This window comes from Dendrobium catenatum, unplaced genomic scaffold (assembly GCF_001605985.2).
Source record: "Dendrobium catenatum unplaced genomic scaffold, ASM160598v2 fragScaff_scaffold_1288, whole genome shotgun sequence".
Lineage (NCBI taxonomy): Eukaryota > Viridiplantae > Streptophyta > Magnoliopsida > Asparagales > Orchidaceae > Dendrobium > Dendrobium catenatum.
This window is the reverse complement of record NW_021319750.1, coordinates 211,386-227,634: the sequence shown is the minus strand read 5'-3', so window position 1 is coordinate 227,634 and position 16,249 is coordinate 211,386. Positions and strand designations below refer to the sequence as shown.

The 16,249-nt window shown below is 34.1% G+C and overlaps 1 protein-coding gene across 1 annotated transcript; it reads left to right on the top strand.

The window, feature by feature from the left end:
- The first annotated feature begins 6,254 nt into the window (after nucleotides 1–6,254).
- LOC110092217 (beta-glucosidase 1-like) lies at nucleotides 6,255–10,917 on the top strand. The gene is made up of 11 exons (XM_020816667.2): nucleotides 6,255–6,742; nucleotides 6,864–6,922; nucleotides 7,079–7,154; nucleotides 7,304–7,375; nucleotides 7,457–7,544; nucleotides 8,954–9,197; nucleotides 9,392–9,507; nucleotides 9,608–9,825; nucleotides 9,920–9,951; nucleotides 10,194–10,296; nucleotides 10,389–10,917. The coding sequence occupies exons 1-11, from the start codon at nucleotides 6,481–6,483 to the stop codon at nucleotides 10,661–10,663; spliced, it is 1,545 nt and encodes a 514-aa protein (XP_020672326.1). The 5' UTR covers nucleotides 6,255–6,480; the 3' UTR covers nucleotides 10,664–10,917.
- The last annotated feature ends 5,332 nt before the right edge of the window (nucleotides 10,918–16,249 follow it).

Below are 16,249 nucleotides of genomic sequence, written 5' to 3'. Positions count from 1 at the left end.
TTATTCATTTATGTATTTTCTTATTGACCTTGATATTCATACGGCTTTTGAAATTGTTCATGAACAGTCATAGAATTATATCTTATTAACAATATTATATTTTAAAATTCAATTGAGACTACTAGCATTTCTTCTGCTCCTTTTTTTCTAAACTTAATTTGGAGGAAAACATGTTGTAGTTATCTTTTGTGAGGTTGAGAGTGATACATATTATTTGGTGAGGACGAGATGATTATTTGGTCACTCTTCAACTTTCTTCTATCTTTATTCTACAACTCTTCAAAAATGTAGCATTGCATCATCAATCAAGTGTTAACTCTGTTGGGTAGTAGAGCAAGCTTTGGCTTTGAGTAATGAGATACTTGTTGAGTTATTATCAATGAAATATAAAATTTTATAGTTACATATCTATAATGGCCTTATGTAAAATTTTAACACAAAAAGCATATAAAGTTCAAAGATGTATTAGCCTTGCATACAATCTCATATGTTATTTTGTTCATGTTTTTCTTTGTTATCTGAATAGGGTGGCAATGCATTGAGTTTGCAAATTGTTGCTTACCGATTAGGATGTTTGACCATTTTAAGAAATAGCTTGCCACCAATTGCTTTACACCCCCATGGCTTGAAAATCATAGCCAAATTATGTTAAGTTCAAAATAATCCCCAAATGGTAAGAAACTTTGTAACATGTTTTAATAAAGAAAAATTGAGGTTGTGTCACCTAAGTGCGATGAAGAAAAACTTATCCTAATATAAGACTTGAGAGATGAAAGGTTACAACTTGCTATGAATAAGAATCCTCTAAAGACCATAGATGCTTTACTTATGAAGGCTAGGAAGCACATTAATGGTAGTTAGGGGTGTCAACTTTTGACACGACACGAAAACCCGACCCGGACCCGACCCGAAAAATCCGGGTTGGACCCGACCCTTTTGAAAAACGGGTCGGGTTCGGGTTCACAGATCCGACCCGTTTGACAAAACGGGTCGGGTTCGGGTTGACCCGGCGGGTTGCCGGGTCAACCCGCGAACCCGTTTAATTCAAATTTGAACCCGGGTCAGTTCCGGGTTCGACCCGAACCCGACCCGTGACCCGAAATTGACACCCCTAATGGTAGTAGTAGGATTTATAAGTGGAGTAATAGTTAAAGATAATTATGAGTAGTTCAATTTTGATTTTTACATTGAAATAAATCTTCTCTTGTATGTATTATCTATTTCTTTTCTAAACCCTAAACTCATAAAATAAATAAGATGAATTGTGAGCCTAGTCATCCAATTAAGTAACAAAGATACGCAAACTTGAGCCAATAAGTCCACATGCCTCCCATACCCCATACTAAATTCGTGCATATCTGACTAGCAACAATAAATAAAGGTCAACAAGTTTAGTAGGCAATATTTTTTTTTTAAATTGCATATATAATATATAGAATATATAAATTGGAGGTTAGTTTTATTTTCTTTTAAGCCAAAGAAAGTTGTCAAATATCTTGCTTTGAGGTTATGTGTAAGCAATTTGATAATATAGAGAAAATGAGATCAGTATATTATTTGTCATTAAAAATTTGGTCCAACAGAGTAAATGACACTGCACTCATCTAATTTTGAATATTTATAGTAAGACTTCATTGATTTAATAAATGAAATGAAATCCACCAATTGCTTTACATCACCATAGCTTGAAAATCATAACAAAATTATGTTAAGTTACATATCTAAAGGATATTTGAATGGAGCAATATTAGGCTTGTTGGATTATTTTTTATTGAAATTTTTTTTAGATAAAATCAACTGAGGGACCTATGTAATAAACACAAGAAAATTATAAATCCTAAAAGAACATTCAGTTCTCTAAAAGTACATCCTTTGAAAAAAACCTATGAGCTGAAGTTTTACCAATAACAATGATAAGCATAAGAAAATAAAGCAACAAAAAAAGCAAACAAGGAAAAAATAACTGAGCACCAGGAAGATCCCCAATCCCAAACATGGAGCCACATGAGCCACCCAAAGCAACATGCAAGGTCAATAACACTAGAGAAAAATAATAAACAAAGCCAATTATTTCGATTTAGACTTCCTTTTTCCACGTTTGCCGCCTCTATGAGAAATTTTTTTTAAAACAATGCTATTCACATTCAAACTATACATCACATGGTACTCATCGACAAACTCACCCAATCATTTTGATCCAAACAAGTATCCTTCATATTCAACGACAATTGAGCTTTCAAAACATCATTTGAAATAATAGAAATTGGAACATCAATAAATGAATTCCCATTAAGTCGGCGAGCATTCGAAGAAAGCATGGGAGAACCATCATCCTCCCAAGGTTCCATTCCAAATGACATAGAGTTAACACCATGATGAGTAAAAGCAGAACCTCCATCAACACCATCACCAACATAATGGGAGGAGATGGGAGAAGTAGTAAGGTTAACCCCGCAATTATTAGTATCCAAACTATCATTAACATCCTCATTGCCAACACAGGCGATAGGCAAATGCAAAATAGTATTCAATGAAGCAGTTTCCTCCTCAGCAATACCGACCTTATTCCCAATCTGAGGATCACCGTGAATCTTTACCATATCATAAGAAGCTTCAATGCAATCACCCCCCTTAGCCATCAATTCATTAGCAGAAAATTCAATAGTCAAATTAGGGATAACAATGTTATCCACAATTTCTAAAATACCATTCAAATTCCTATCAGAACTAACAATCTTAACAACAGCAGAACCGAATTTAAGATAACACATTTCTTGTCATCATGGCCCAAGGCTTTGCAGTGATTGCAAAAAAAAGGTAGATCTTCCATCACAGCAGATTGAACATAACCCAAATTATTCAGGCCGATCCAAACAACATCGGGATAATGTTTTGTTATGTCCAGCTCAACTAAAACCAATGCAATCGAAGGTCGTAAACCCACAAAGGTTGCATTGTCAATGCGCAGAGGCCGACCAAATAAAGAGCCCAATCCATGTAAAATGCGAGGAGAAAAGATGTGAGCCAACAAATTCGGGAAGGAGACTAAAATAGGGATAATGGTAGATTCAACTGATAAATCCAAGTAAGGAGGCCACTTAACCAATTTTATGAAACAATTATTGAGGAAGTATGAACAATGCGTAAAAATCCTACAACAATCCAAATCGTTCGTAAGTTTAATCAGCACATTTTTCGCATCCAAAATAGTCACAAAACATTCACCAGCAAGCTTAAGATTGACAAAGAACTTCCTAATGGATTCCAAAGACTGTCGATTGTTTAGAAATTTTCCAACCAAAAAAAATTCAAAAGGTGTAGCAAGAGTCACAATTTCCTCCTCAGAAATCCACAACTACAGCATACCATTAAATGACTAAGTTTTAAGAGGCGGGAAGGCCATCGGAGTGGCACCGGCTAAAGCATTAATAAATGACCTCAGAACATTAACACTAGTTTTGATTGTAAGCACACAAAATTTGTAAACATCTTGAACAATGATGCATTGATGTTCTCGAATATGCCTTCAAATGCAATATTCTAATCATCACAATTCAAATCAAAATATTATGTTCAACTATAAAATTGTTAAAAATAGAATTCAAATTATAAAAAAGTTAATCCTAAATTTTTTTTTTTATTCAAATGTTCACATAAAATTTTGTTCTTGAGAGTATCTAAATATATACGCACATTGAAAAAAAGATGCCCTCAGCAAAATTTTTGTTCTTTGTAGACAGTGGTTCTCCCCCTCACGGCTCAAGCCACATCCCAGATAATATATTCTGGAAAAATGTGGATGCCCCTCAATTCTTCGAGCTGATCTTTTCTTGTAAATTATACAAAAGAGACAATTATTTGTTTTGGAATACAAACGATACATTTGAGTTTAGGGTTTATGAAATTACGTGATTCCTCCACTTTTGTCCCATTAGAACCAACCGAAAAAATGTGTTTCTTATAATTTGTTTGATAGCTCCCCACACCCAAAAAGCTTGCGTGCAATGTTTTTGTTAAAAGATTCGATGGTCCAACAATCATATCCTCTTCTCTTGGCTAAATTTTTAAAGTAGGCTAATGTTATATTTTTTTTTATAAAATTTAGTTTATATACTAACACTAGGCAACTGTAGCAATAATTTTTTTTTATAATTTTTTTAACATTATATAATGTAGTAATAAAAATTTGTTGAGTTACAATTGCCTAGTGCGCTCTATTGTATTATTTTTTTTACATTTTATACTGTAGCAATACAAATTATTTTTTAAAATTAATTTATATAATAATTAAATTTATCTGTCTAAAACGTAAAAAGGTAAAAGAATTCGGCTACACTGGATTAGCAAGCCACATGTTAAATTGACGAATTTATCTAAATTAAAATTTTATTTGACAAAACTTAATTACATAATTAAAATTTTAATCATACCTGCACTAAAATTTATCCTATCCTCCTCCAAGAGTCCAAGTCAGAGTGTCCAGCTAAGAGAAGTACTACTTATCTTATCTTAAGCATTGTTTGAACTCTCCCTAGCTAGCTACTAAATCCAAAGTCCACATCAAATAAATCTGACCGACTGACCCTATGGCTAATGGCTCCAATGCATGCTTGATTATTCTTTGTATAATCTTTCCAATTACAAATTACGTTGCGTGCTCTTTTTTTATTATTGTTTTTCTTACATGAAATAAATTTCATTTAGCTTAACACTTAACTTTAAAGAGAAGGTTATATGTAAGTGCATAACTCATCTTGAGATGGATGAAGACACAGTACAAAACAGCTCTCATCTTTGGGATCGGAGAACAAAATATATTCCAACTCATCTCCAATAGACCAAAAAAAGACCAACTCATCATCATCACATCAAAAACAAGTCTAATAAATACCAATTTACAATGACTGAAGGTCCCAACAAACTATTTCAAAGTAACAATCCCTTGAAACCTCAACCAAGCAAAAAAGATCCTACTAATTACACATGAAATGTGTTGGTTTTCTCCTTCGTTGACATGAAGTGAGGATGATGTAATATATATTCTAGCTTAGGTATGAACTTGTAGGAATAATGTGAAGTAAGTGATCATTGAAGGTATTATTAAGTATTTAATAGCTCAAGTAAGCAACAAAGGGGCATGCCCCAACATATAAAGATATAGTGGAAAAGTTAATCAAAAAGAGGGCGGATGTATAAGAGGTTTTGAGATAGATGAAGTACAAGGGCTAGCTAGGATTTATATGGTGGATGTGAATCCTAGCTAGTAGATGAATACTAGGTTTTTTTTTCTTTAGGAGTAAGAGAATATAATATCATGAAAATAAAAGATGAAAAAATGAATTATAGGGCATTGTCATGATAAGCTAGCACTCTAGCAACGATGATGAGAATATTTTGCCGTCATGAAATTGTCATCCACCACCAATAGTGGAGGAAGACACCTATCACCATCTCATAGTGGAAGAGAGAATTTAAAATATATTTATATGATTTTTCATCAAATAAAATATATGATTAAATCATTGAGGTTACTAAACCTCATAAATAAGCTTATATTACTACCAAATAGGAAAGCAACAAAAAATGGGATAAAAACAACTTAAATATTATTTTAAACTTATTAACAGTACATACATGAGATATGCGCAAATAGATTACAACAATCAAAATAAAATTACAACATTTAAAATCAAATATCAAAAGGAGGAGAGGAGGTGGCATTAGGATAGCAAGAAAAATAGTAATTGCATGGATGCAACGTCGTACTCTTCTTTTGAATTTACATTTGCAGAGAGGAGTGGAGGCCAGGGATAACTACTGCTCTATCTTCAACCTGAAAACACCTTTTAAATTTTGATATGAAGACATCAATTAATTAACTTGGTTTTACATGAAAAAAAAAATTGATTACATGTGAATGCTGAATGACCAGTTTAGATTTTTGGAAATTAAATTCCTTAATTATTCTGCATCACACAATATATGAGCCTAACACCAAGCTTCCAAGCAACTAGTTCTTCATCAAAGTCGACCAATTTTCAAAGCAGGCCGAGATAAGGCAAAGACTAATCGGATGGGTCATTAACAACAGACAAAATAAGAATCCTCCTAAGAGAAAATAAGATCAAAGCAAGGTGATATTTCATATTTGAGTTCCTTCCCACATCTCAAGTCCGAACACAAAAGATAGTTCTAAAAATGGTTGCTTTTGCGTCTCAACTAAAAATCCATTACTTACTCGATTAAAATTTGTGATTTGATTCTTCGCCGATGTTAAAGATAAGGGGAGAAACAAAGTTCAGTCTATAAATACGATTCCCCGCCTCCCGCCAATGCCACCTCACACTCACTAAGCATATCTGCTACTTCCCCCACACAATAATTAATAAATGCTCCATCTTCCGTCCCTACTCTGTAAGTAAGTAAGACTCCGCGGGCTCTGCTTTGTCTGCTTGCTGGGCTGGAGTCGCTTGACTCAACATGGAACCTCCGATGAGTATCTTCTTCCCCGTCTTCGCTCTATTCCTCCTCGCTTTGCCGGGCTCTTCCGCCGCCGCCAGAATTGCCCAAGAGGCACCGGCGCCGGTTGCCGCAAGCCGAACTGATACCAACGTGCTGAGTCGGGACAAGTTCCCGGATGGCTTCGTCTTCGGGACGGCGGCGTCCGCTTACCAAGTGGAAGGCATGGCGCTTAAGGACGGCCGTGGGCCGAGCATTTGGGATGCCTTCGTCAAGATTCCTGGTAATCTCTTCAGTCCGTTTTTAAATCCTTTTTCTTTTACCCATATATCTTCTTAGATCCCCATCTTCATCCTGTGTAATGGCTTTCGTATGATTACTCTATCCATTTTCGTGGTAAACAGGGGAAATAAAGAACAATGCCACAGCTGCAGTCACTGTGGATGAGTACCACCGATACAAAGTACGTGATTTTGTAGCTTAATTAGCCAAAATCTTTATCCATGTATCTGTTTGGCACCTGACATTTTCGTGTAAATGTCGCTGAGAAAATTTACGGCTGGTTTCAAGTGGAGTTGTTATATTATTGTGAAATCTGATGATGTGTTTTGCGATGCAGGAGGATATTAATATAATGAAAAATATGAACTTCGATGCCTACCGGTTCTCTATTTCGTGGTCTCGGATCTTTCCAAGTAATGATTGATGCAAATATATATACATATTTATCAGATCCAAAATAATTTATTTAGAATGATGTTTAATAAATGCGTCTTAAATTTGTATTCTCTATCATAGTATCATGTGTTAGAGCTGCTGTATAATTTTCTTTGCTCCGATGTAGACGGATCTGGAAATGTTAACTGGAGGGGCGTAGCTTACTACAACAGATTAATAAACTACATGATACAGCAAGGTACACCCCAATGTCTCCTAAACTGGACATATCAATATTTGTGTTATACTTGTTCTAATCTTATGGAGGTCCACAAACTAGGCATCACTCCATATGCAAATCTCTATCACTACGACTTACCAGAAGCACTGGAGAAGAGTTACAATGGCTTGTTGAGCAAAAATGTTGTGTAAGTTCATGTTTTTAGATTCATTTTCATTCATATAGCTCTAGTCGTTCTCCTTTCTGAATGCTTCATATATATCATTTCAATCATTTTTTAATGCTTCATAACTAAGTTTCATGTATTTGCTTCCTCCGTCAAGGTAAGTAGGTTATTTTCTATTAAATTTGCAGTATTTAAATGATCTAAGCTAAGTTATCCTCTCTCAGGAAGAACAAAGTATGTTTTAAGATATAAATGTTTGTTGTGATGGCTACTATTGTTCATGGTTGAAAGCCATATTCTTTTTTTTTTTAATTATTATTATTATTATGCATTCATTCTATTCAATCTACTAGCAATAACAATGTTAGCATAAGGTATATTTTCCGTGTACCTGTAAGGCTGTAATCAAAATGTTACTATGTTGGATCTCTTGGACAAATTCAGCTAACGGTGAGCTAACTTGCTTAGAATCAAGTTTTTTTTTTTTTTCCTAAGGAAAAAAGGGGAAAGTAAGTTTAGAATCAAGTAAATATAGTGTTTTTTTAAGCCTTCTCTTACAGGAACTACTATCATACTGACACTCAGGGGAAGTGTAGTCTGAACATTGAGTCAAACCTCTTTGACAACTGCAGGGAAGATTTCTTAAGATAATACAAAGACCTGGTAAGCAAGCAAATATATTCTATTTTCCTTCAACCCCAAAGCATTTGAGAGACTGCATAAATCATTTCCTCAAGCTCTCCACATAGAAAAGATCCTTTAACATTAAAGTACTCTAACCTCAAATCAGACCTTGCTATAAGAGTTACGGAATCACAGAAGCAGATGTGTACCTAACAAAAAGAAAATACCTCATGGAATGCCACTCCTTCAACTTGCAAGTATTGAGTAGGTAATAACACCACCTGCAAATGCAGAGAACGTTGAGCAGCAATACGCAAATGCCAGTTCATGCACACCGTAAACTCACAACAGTAAACTTAAATCAAGACCATACACATGTTAAAATATCAGAACAGCAGATTTCGTATATTATATATACGCATAACACTTTAACAGGAAAATACATGGAAGCAATACATTGTTAAAGCTGTTTACTACTTTTCCTCCTCTTTCTTGCTTATAGTATCATAGCTTCCCTTCTTGTGATATGTACTATACTTACCATGGGTTTACTGGAAGAGAGGCCAGTCCTTGAGTACAAACTTCTTCAGTAGGCCCTTGCTTTAATCGTGCTATCCAAACTGGAGCTATCTTGCTTCTTCTGAAAACTGATTTGAAGCAAACAATCTTTCGCACTTTTCTAGCAATTCATGACATTAGTTCTTATTTTATTGGAAGATACTTTATTTCCATGTAAAGAGAATGATGCAGATTCCAGAGGCTTTTTTCTGTATGGTTAAGATTCTTCAACGATTGGTTCCATGCAGGAAGGACTATGCAGATTATGCAGAATTTTGTTTCAAAACTTTTGGAGACAGAGTAAAGAACTGGTTTACATTTAATGAACCAAGAGTTGTTGCAGCTCTTGGATATGATAATGGCATTTTTGCTCCTGGAAGGTGCACAGGCTGCACTCCTGGCGGCAACTCTACTACAGAACCTTACATTGTTGCCCACAATCTGATCTTATCTCATGCTGCTGCAGCAAAAGTATATCGTGATAAATATCAGGTATATCATCACTTATAATATATATAGTTATACTAATATAAAATAGTTTCTATAAGAGTGTTATCGAATTTCTGTTCGGCATTAAATCCCATCTTCCCTGATTAGAGAATGCTAAATATTCTTACGGATGTTTTATAATTTAGATGAATAATCTTTCAAAACTCATGATCTCTTCATCTTATTAAATCTGTCAGGTTAGTCAGAAAGGCAGGATAGGTATTCTGCTGGATTTTGTTTGGTATGAACCTCTTACAAATTCAACAGCTGATGAAGCAGCAGCTCAAAGGGCAAGAGACTTCCATATCGGATGGTAAGTGTTGACGACTTATGAAAAGTAACATACGCGAGCTTGCAACACTTATAAAACTTAAAACAATAACCCTTAAATGAAATATTTTCTATTTTGGTAGGTTTCTCCACCCTATAATATATGGCGAGTATCCAAAATCAGTGCAAGAAATTGTCAAGGAAAGGCTTCCAACTTTCACTGCAGAAGAGATTAATATAGTGAAAGGTTCTGCAGATTACGTAGGAGTTAACCAATACACATCATACTACATGTTTGATCCACATCTTCCAAGCCAACCACCAACTGGCTATCAAACAGACTGGAATGTTGGATTTGCTTGTGAGTTTGCTCATCTCGCCGTATTAATTCTTAACATCCTCATTTAGCTAAATGTTTAGGGTTACTTATTGCTTTCTACACTTTATACATGCAGATCAACGCGATGGTGTGCCTATAGGACCAAGGGTAAAGTATTGCTTAACCTGGCAGTATCATTATCGCATTGTGATCTCTTTCAGCTCTACCATATAATAATCTTTCCTCCTCTCTGGTTACATATATGCTTTTGCTCCCCTCTTTGAAGATTCCACCATACCATCACCTAGTTTGTCATTTGAAACACTTGTAATACAATCAATATGAAGAAATAATAAGCCTTGTTCTACCCAGTTAGATTTAATTACATCTTGTTAGAGTGAATTTTGCAGGCATACTCAGACTGGCTGTATATTGTCCCATGGGGAATGTACAAAGCTGTAACATATGTGAAGGAGAATTATCAGAACCCAATAATCATTCTATCTGAAAATGGTAGTAATTAGTACTAACAGAATACTTTTGAATACCTTACTATTTATATATATATATATTTATAATCTAATTCCAGTTTCAAACATATGAAGGAATGGATGATCCTGGTAATGTGACTCTTCCAGTTGGAGTGCATGATACAACAAGACTGAATTACTATAAGAGCTACATAACTGAGCTAAAGAGGGCAATTGATGATGGAGCTACTGTGATAGGCTATTTTGCTTGGTCTTTGCTGGATAACTTTGAGTGGAAATCGGGCTACACTTCAAGGTTTGGAATTGTATATGTGGACTTCAAAACCCTCAGGCGCTACCCAAAGATGTCAGCTTACTGGTTCAGGGATTTGCTTCAGAAGAAGAAATAATATATATAGCGTGGTAATTTTTCGCTTGAATTTCTAGTTGTGTGATGGAGTGAACTACTTTATCAAGTTGTTGAGAATTAGGCTGTGTGTAGAGTTTAAATGGTTCTGAAAAGGGTATGATGGGCTTATTTCGTTGGTAAAAGACTATGTTTTATGTTGTACGTTACACCTGCAGCAGTTATTTGTCTGTATCATGATGTTTGGAAAAATATTAAAAATGAATAAAATGGCGCTGTGTGGTATTTCGGTGTAAACTGATGAGCAGTAGAACTGTGTTACTTCAAAGAATAAAATGGCACTTTCTCACATGCATCTGGTGATCATATTGATCATTGATTGGATAGATAAAATTGTTAGATCTAGCTGAGGTTTAGGGTTACCCCTTTGGTTAGAGCGAGTGGCCCTTCTAGCTGAGGCAATTGGTCCCCCCAGTTGAAGTGAGTAACTCCTGGTAGGCGCATCTTGACCCTTGGTGAATCCACTTAATCTTTTCGACTCATCTAGACTTAGGCAAATAGGGTTCTCGATTTTCTTGAATCTTCGAAGAGATATTTGTAAAAGAAAAAAGAGAGAGAGAGAGAATTAAGTTGTTTATTATTTTTATTAAAATAATAATAAAAGAGAAAGTGACAAGTTTATTCTTTTGCTTTATTTTTGCATTATGACTTTAATAATGAAACTTATTGGACCACCACGTACATGTCACACCGTGCCACCGGGCCTAGAAGAAAATCACAAGAACTCAATGATAGGATGCGAGCTGAACAAAATTTATAAAATAATTTCAAAACATTGGAAGTATAAGACTTAAATACATTGTGTCCACCAATAAATCATTATAACATTTAAACCCAAACATATGCTAAATGAGCACCAAAAATAATGAAATTCCACTTTTACAATTAAATTAATTAGATAACTCTAACCTTTATAAATACTTGCCAAAGATGATGCATGAACCTAAAACTTCCTCCAAAAGCAGCACGACTAGCAACTTGAAATTATGAAATAATAGGTGTAAGAACGAACTCAGTAGGTAAAATCCTACCAAGTAAAACATAAACAACAAAACATGAAATAAAATATGAGCAAAGAGAGGGATATAAGTGAAAAAATAAACACTAGACTATAATAGCTTCAAACAATGTATGATATGAGATTTTGGATGCATTTCATTTGTTAAAAGCTTATTGTATAACATAATTGATAAAGAATTACTTGTGACAACTGATAATCATTTCATTAAAATACAAATACATTTACTTACAAGCATACAATATGTATACATCCACCAATGACTCATTAGTCATTTATTAACTTTGTATATCAATAGATATATATTTATAAACATTTGTAGTTGGTTTACTCAAATACCTTGCCGGGAAAGGTAAACACAAATCCTAAGGAAATCCAATGATTTCCTATAAAATCGTCACTCTGATACCCATCGATTCGACTAGCCAGTATCCAATCAGATTAAATGATGACATTTATGAGCATCAAACACACAAACTTGTATTATATACATATTGTATTTAGGTAATAATGCTTAACAAGGGTTATCACATAAATAAACTAAGTTATATGCATTACAAAATTCATATTTGTATGAGAGATAATTATTTAAAATAGCCAGAATAAAATACGTGAACTATCTAGACATTTTTGTAACAAGTAACATGGCAGAGTTAACTATCATATCATATCAAAATGGTCACTTAAAATACTGTGAATGGAGAAGCACGCATACTATGTTTATTATCAATAAATAAAACACTGAACAAGTAGCAAAGGATGTGCCCCTGGTAAGGAAGGGTATATTTATTTCTTATTCAGTAAGTAGCCACCTACCAATTAGAGACCATAAATAGTGGAGAATTCCAATCATGATGAAGCTCCTCCCATTCTAGCACATGGTATTCAACAAACCCTAAATTCACAAGAATTTACATCAATATAATCATATATCCAATATATCACTCAAAATATTAAATAATGCAACAACCACTTAAACATCTTTTTTAAATAAAGGATTCTACCATGCACCAAAGTTATTCTTCATAATGATCTCAAACTTAAATGCTTTATTTAATTCTTTTTATATAAATATCTTTCACCACAATCCAAATAAAATATTTAGCAACTCTTTATGAATCAATTATCATAAAGATTTGATTACATATTAACTCTAAAATATATATACATATACTTGTAACCAATTCCTTAATACATAAAATAATTTCTCCTAAATCATAAAAATGTGATTTCACTAATATAAACTATTGCTATTGCAATATATAAGTAATATGTAAGTATCATTATTACTATATGTCAACTCATCTAGGTTATAGATTGTTACATAGTATAAGTTAATATTGAATATAAATGGTTTAAATGAATATAATAACAAAGAAAATATGGATTCAAAAACTCTAAATGTCTCAATTTAATGTTTTAAATAAAACTCCATAACATAAAATTAAATTGCATATAAATTCAACTCTAAACCCTAAAAAATTGAATTTATTAATAGGAATGATAATCATAATCCACCTAGAAGAATTATAAATGTTTAGGACAAGTTTGATGTTGGGGTTTACCTAAATCAAATGGATGAAGGGAATGAAAACATGAGAAGAGGAAAAGATCATGATATGTTTGTGTTTCTTTCCCCTTGAAGAAGGAAACAAAGAAATATGAAGCAAGGATGCAAAATTGAGGCATCATCAACCGAGTCGGTCCTTCTTCCATTCAAATCTTCTCCTCTACTACTTGGGTAGTCATAGCCACCAAACTGTGATGCCGTTAAGCATGACCATGGCCACTCACCTTCATTGCTATGCATCGCGTGTGATAGGAGGTTGATGACGAACAACACCTCCTCGATCCCTGCTCACACGTGCGGCGTACGACCTTTGTTCCGAGCTCCCTTTCTTGCAGTTGCCCCCTCTTTCTCGCGCTCACTGCAATGCCCTGAGTCCAATCCCCATCTTAAAGAAATGGGATTGCTTGAATAGGAAATCAAACAACGTGAACCGGTTTAGTTGACCCTATTCGATTTGACTTTGCTGAGGCCAGGTTATTACAATATGTTAATAGCTTGTGATGGCCTATAAATATGGATAGGCCTCTTCCTTTAAAGCTTGATCTTCTCTTCTACCTACTTGCCATTGTAACCTTGCTTTTAAATACCTAAGAATGGCTGAGTCTTCCCAATGTTGCCACCCATGAGTTGTACAAAAGTATTCTTCACAACACAAATTATTCAAGTAGAGCGTGAAGAAGAAATATTGAGTCAACTTGACAAAGAAAATATTAGTGAAAAGTAGCATGAGTTGGACAATGGTGAAATTTTGATCTTAGGCTTTGATTTATGTAAAGCTGCCAACTTTGTGTCCTTGCTTCATCTTGCCTTCCTCAGAGTCTAGGTGCTAAGATTAACAAGTTGATATCTTCTTTGACTTTTCATGTGAGGCTGTATCCACTCTTTATTGAATTGCTAGCCGAAAGTGGTTCTAAATTTTGAGGAAGAGAAGGAGAGACTTGTTGTTTGGAGGAAAAGACAATTTTTTCTGTTAGTCTTGATAGGATGTTTCTTTTGTGCACTCAAATTTCAAGACTTAATGACAAAAATAGTGGGTGCTCCCAAGTTTATGGAGTTCTCCATGTCAAGTCAATTTTTATCTTGGGGCGAGTTCATCCTACTTCAACTTGTTAGAAGTAATGTATTATTAGATCACGTCTTTAAGTTTTTTCTTAATAGCAAATATGGTTGAACTTGCCCATGAGTAAATACAATTTGAACCCAAAAAAAAAAAAAATCCTTCCACTTTTAATTCTATGTACTTACCACTTATTATGAACACTTCATGTTTTGTATCATTGATGTGCTTGGTTCAAAGAGTTTTATACATTTTTGTGTGTTGCATGGACTCGTCACCTTCATTGTTCTTAGAATGCAAATAAATTTTCTAGTGTAATAATGAAGAAATATTTGATTCAAATTTTGATTATTTATTTTGTATGTGGTGTTTGCCTCAAAAATTTCATACTCTTTCTATAAATATGTCCTTGACCATCTTTGTGTCTTGCTCCCTATATCTATTCACTCAGTTCTTCTTGCTCTCTCCATTGCTTTGAAAGCCTTTTCACTCATTGCGATTGCTTTCCTAATGAAGTGTTAGAATGTTTTTATCAAGGCCGAACATGTTGAGGATTCCAATGCTTCTCCTTTGCATACTAACATGGTTTACTTGGGCTATTATTTCTACGATAAAATTTTTATTATTTGAGTCCCAAAGAGAGGCTATGTAACTCTTTTTAATGATAATTAGTTGTGCTTCTTCATGGACTAGTTTAGTTTAAGATTGCAACTTCATTTATATAAAAAGATCACTGACATTTTAAACTTTTATGAAATAAACTCTCCCAAATCATGATGAACTTTTTTGCGAGTATTATCATGATGCTCTCATATATCATGATGGAGAAGATATTGTGTTGCATTAATTTCTTTTGCTGCCTCTTCTATATCAAGGCTTTCAAATAAGGGCGTGTTCAAATTTCTTTCGTACATGTGTGCATAATAGGCCTGGAGAATAACACGAGGGAGTCAAAACTCAAATACATTTTGTCAAGCCCACTATAAGGTGGCTAGTAAATATTAGGCCTTTACCACCCTTACTCAGAGAGAATGTGGACCTTCCTATCATGTGCATATTATACTATCTATCTCTAACTCAAGGTACTTGCCATAAGTGTTAACTCATATATCGTTATGAATGGTGTGAAGGATAATCTCTATGGTTAGTTACTCAATCCCTCTCTTTTTTCGTTTGATATTCCTCACTTTCTGTGTTATGATATTCAAGTGCTTATGCAAGTGATATAATTTTTAGATGAGTCCAACATTTATATTGTCTTAAATGGTCCATAATCATCGAAATTCTTAGGGTGAAAGTCCTCAATGTTTTGAAAAAAAAGGAAAGTTAGGTTTCAAATTTATCTCTTATGAATTTTGATGATGACTCTTCTCCACTCTACTTGATAATTCCTCCTTGCTCTTCAACCATGCTGGTGGTTTCCCTTAGCTTCAGGCTACTGCTGAAATGAGACATTAACCCATTTAGCTCCTAACTCAAGGGAAAGCAATGTCCCGAAAAGGTCCTCTCTTTCCTCTGGAGTAGTCATCATGTGAGTAACCCTTTTGAGCAAGGTCTCAAACTTGTGGTTATCACTATCTCTCATGCACCTTTTCCTTTTCTTTTGAGGTAACTAAACAGGCTAATGCATGCTAATGAATGCTCTAACTCCTACTTAAAAATAAAAATAAAATAATAGGGTTAGTAATATATTTGGTGAGAAAAAAGAAAGAAGCACATTGTTGCGAGGTTCGCTAATTCAATATGAATACAACAAGTTGTTTGGTTAGAAGTATGATTTAACTCAATTAGGATCTAGTAAATCTTGTAAATTTGAAAATAATAAATTTGACATGGGTTAAATTCTAAAAAAATAATTGGCATGGGTTAAATATTGTTAAATTCAATTAAATTGTTTGACTATTTATTTAGGGATTGAAAGACT

Bases quoted from the DNA above. Each gene is read 5' to 3' on its own strand.
- LOC110092217 (XM_020816667.2), top strand. From the start codon at position 6,481: ATGGAACCTCCGATGAGTATCTTCTTCCCCGTCTTCGCTCTATTCCTC. The intron at 9,826-9,919 runs GTGAGTTTGCTC...TTATACATGCAG, and splicing joins CTGGAATGTTGGATTTGCTT to ATCAACGCGATGGTGTGCCT. The intron at 9,952-10,193 runs GTAAAGTATTGC...TGAATTTTGCAG, and splicing joins GTGTGCCTATAGGACCAAGG to GCATACTCAGACTGGCTGTA.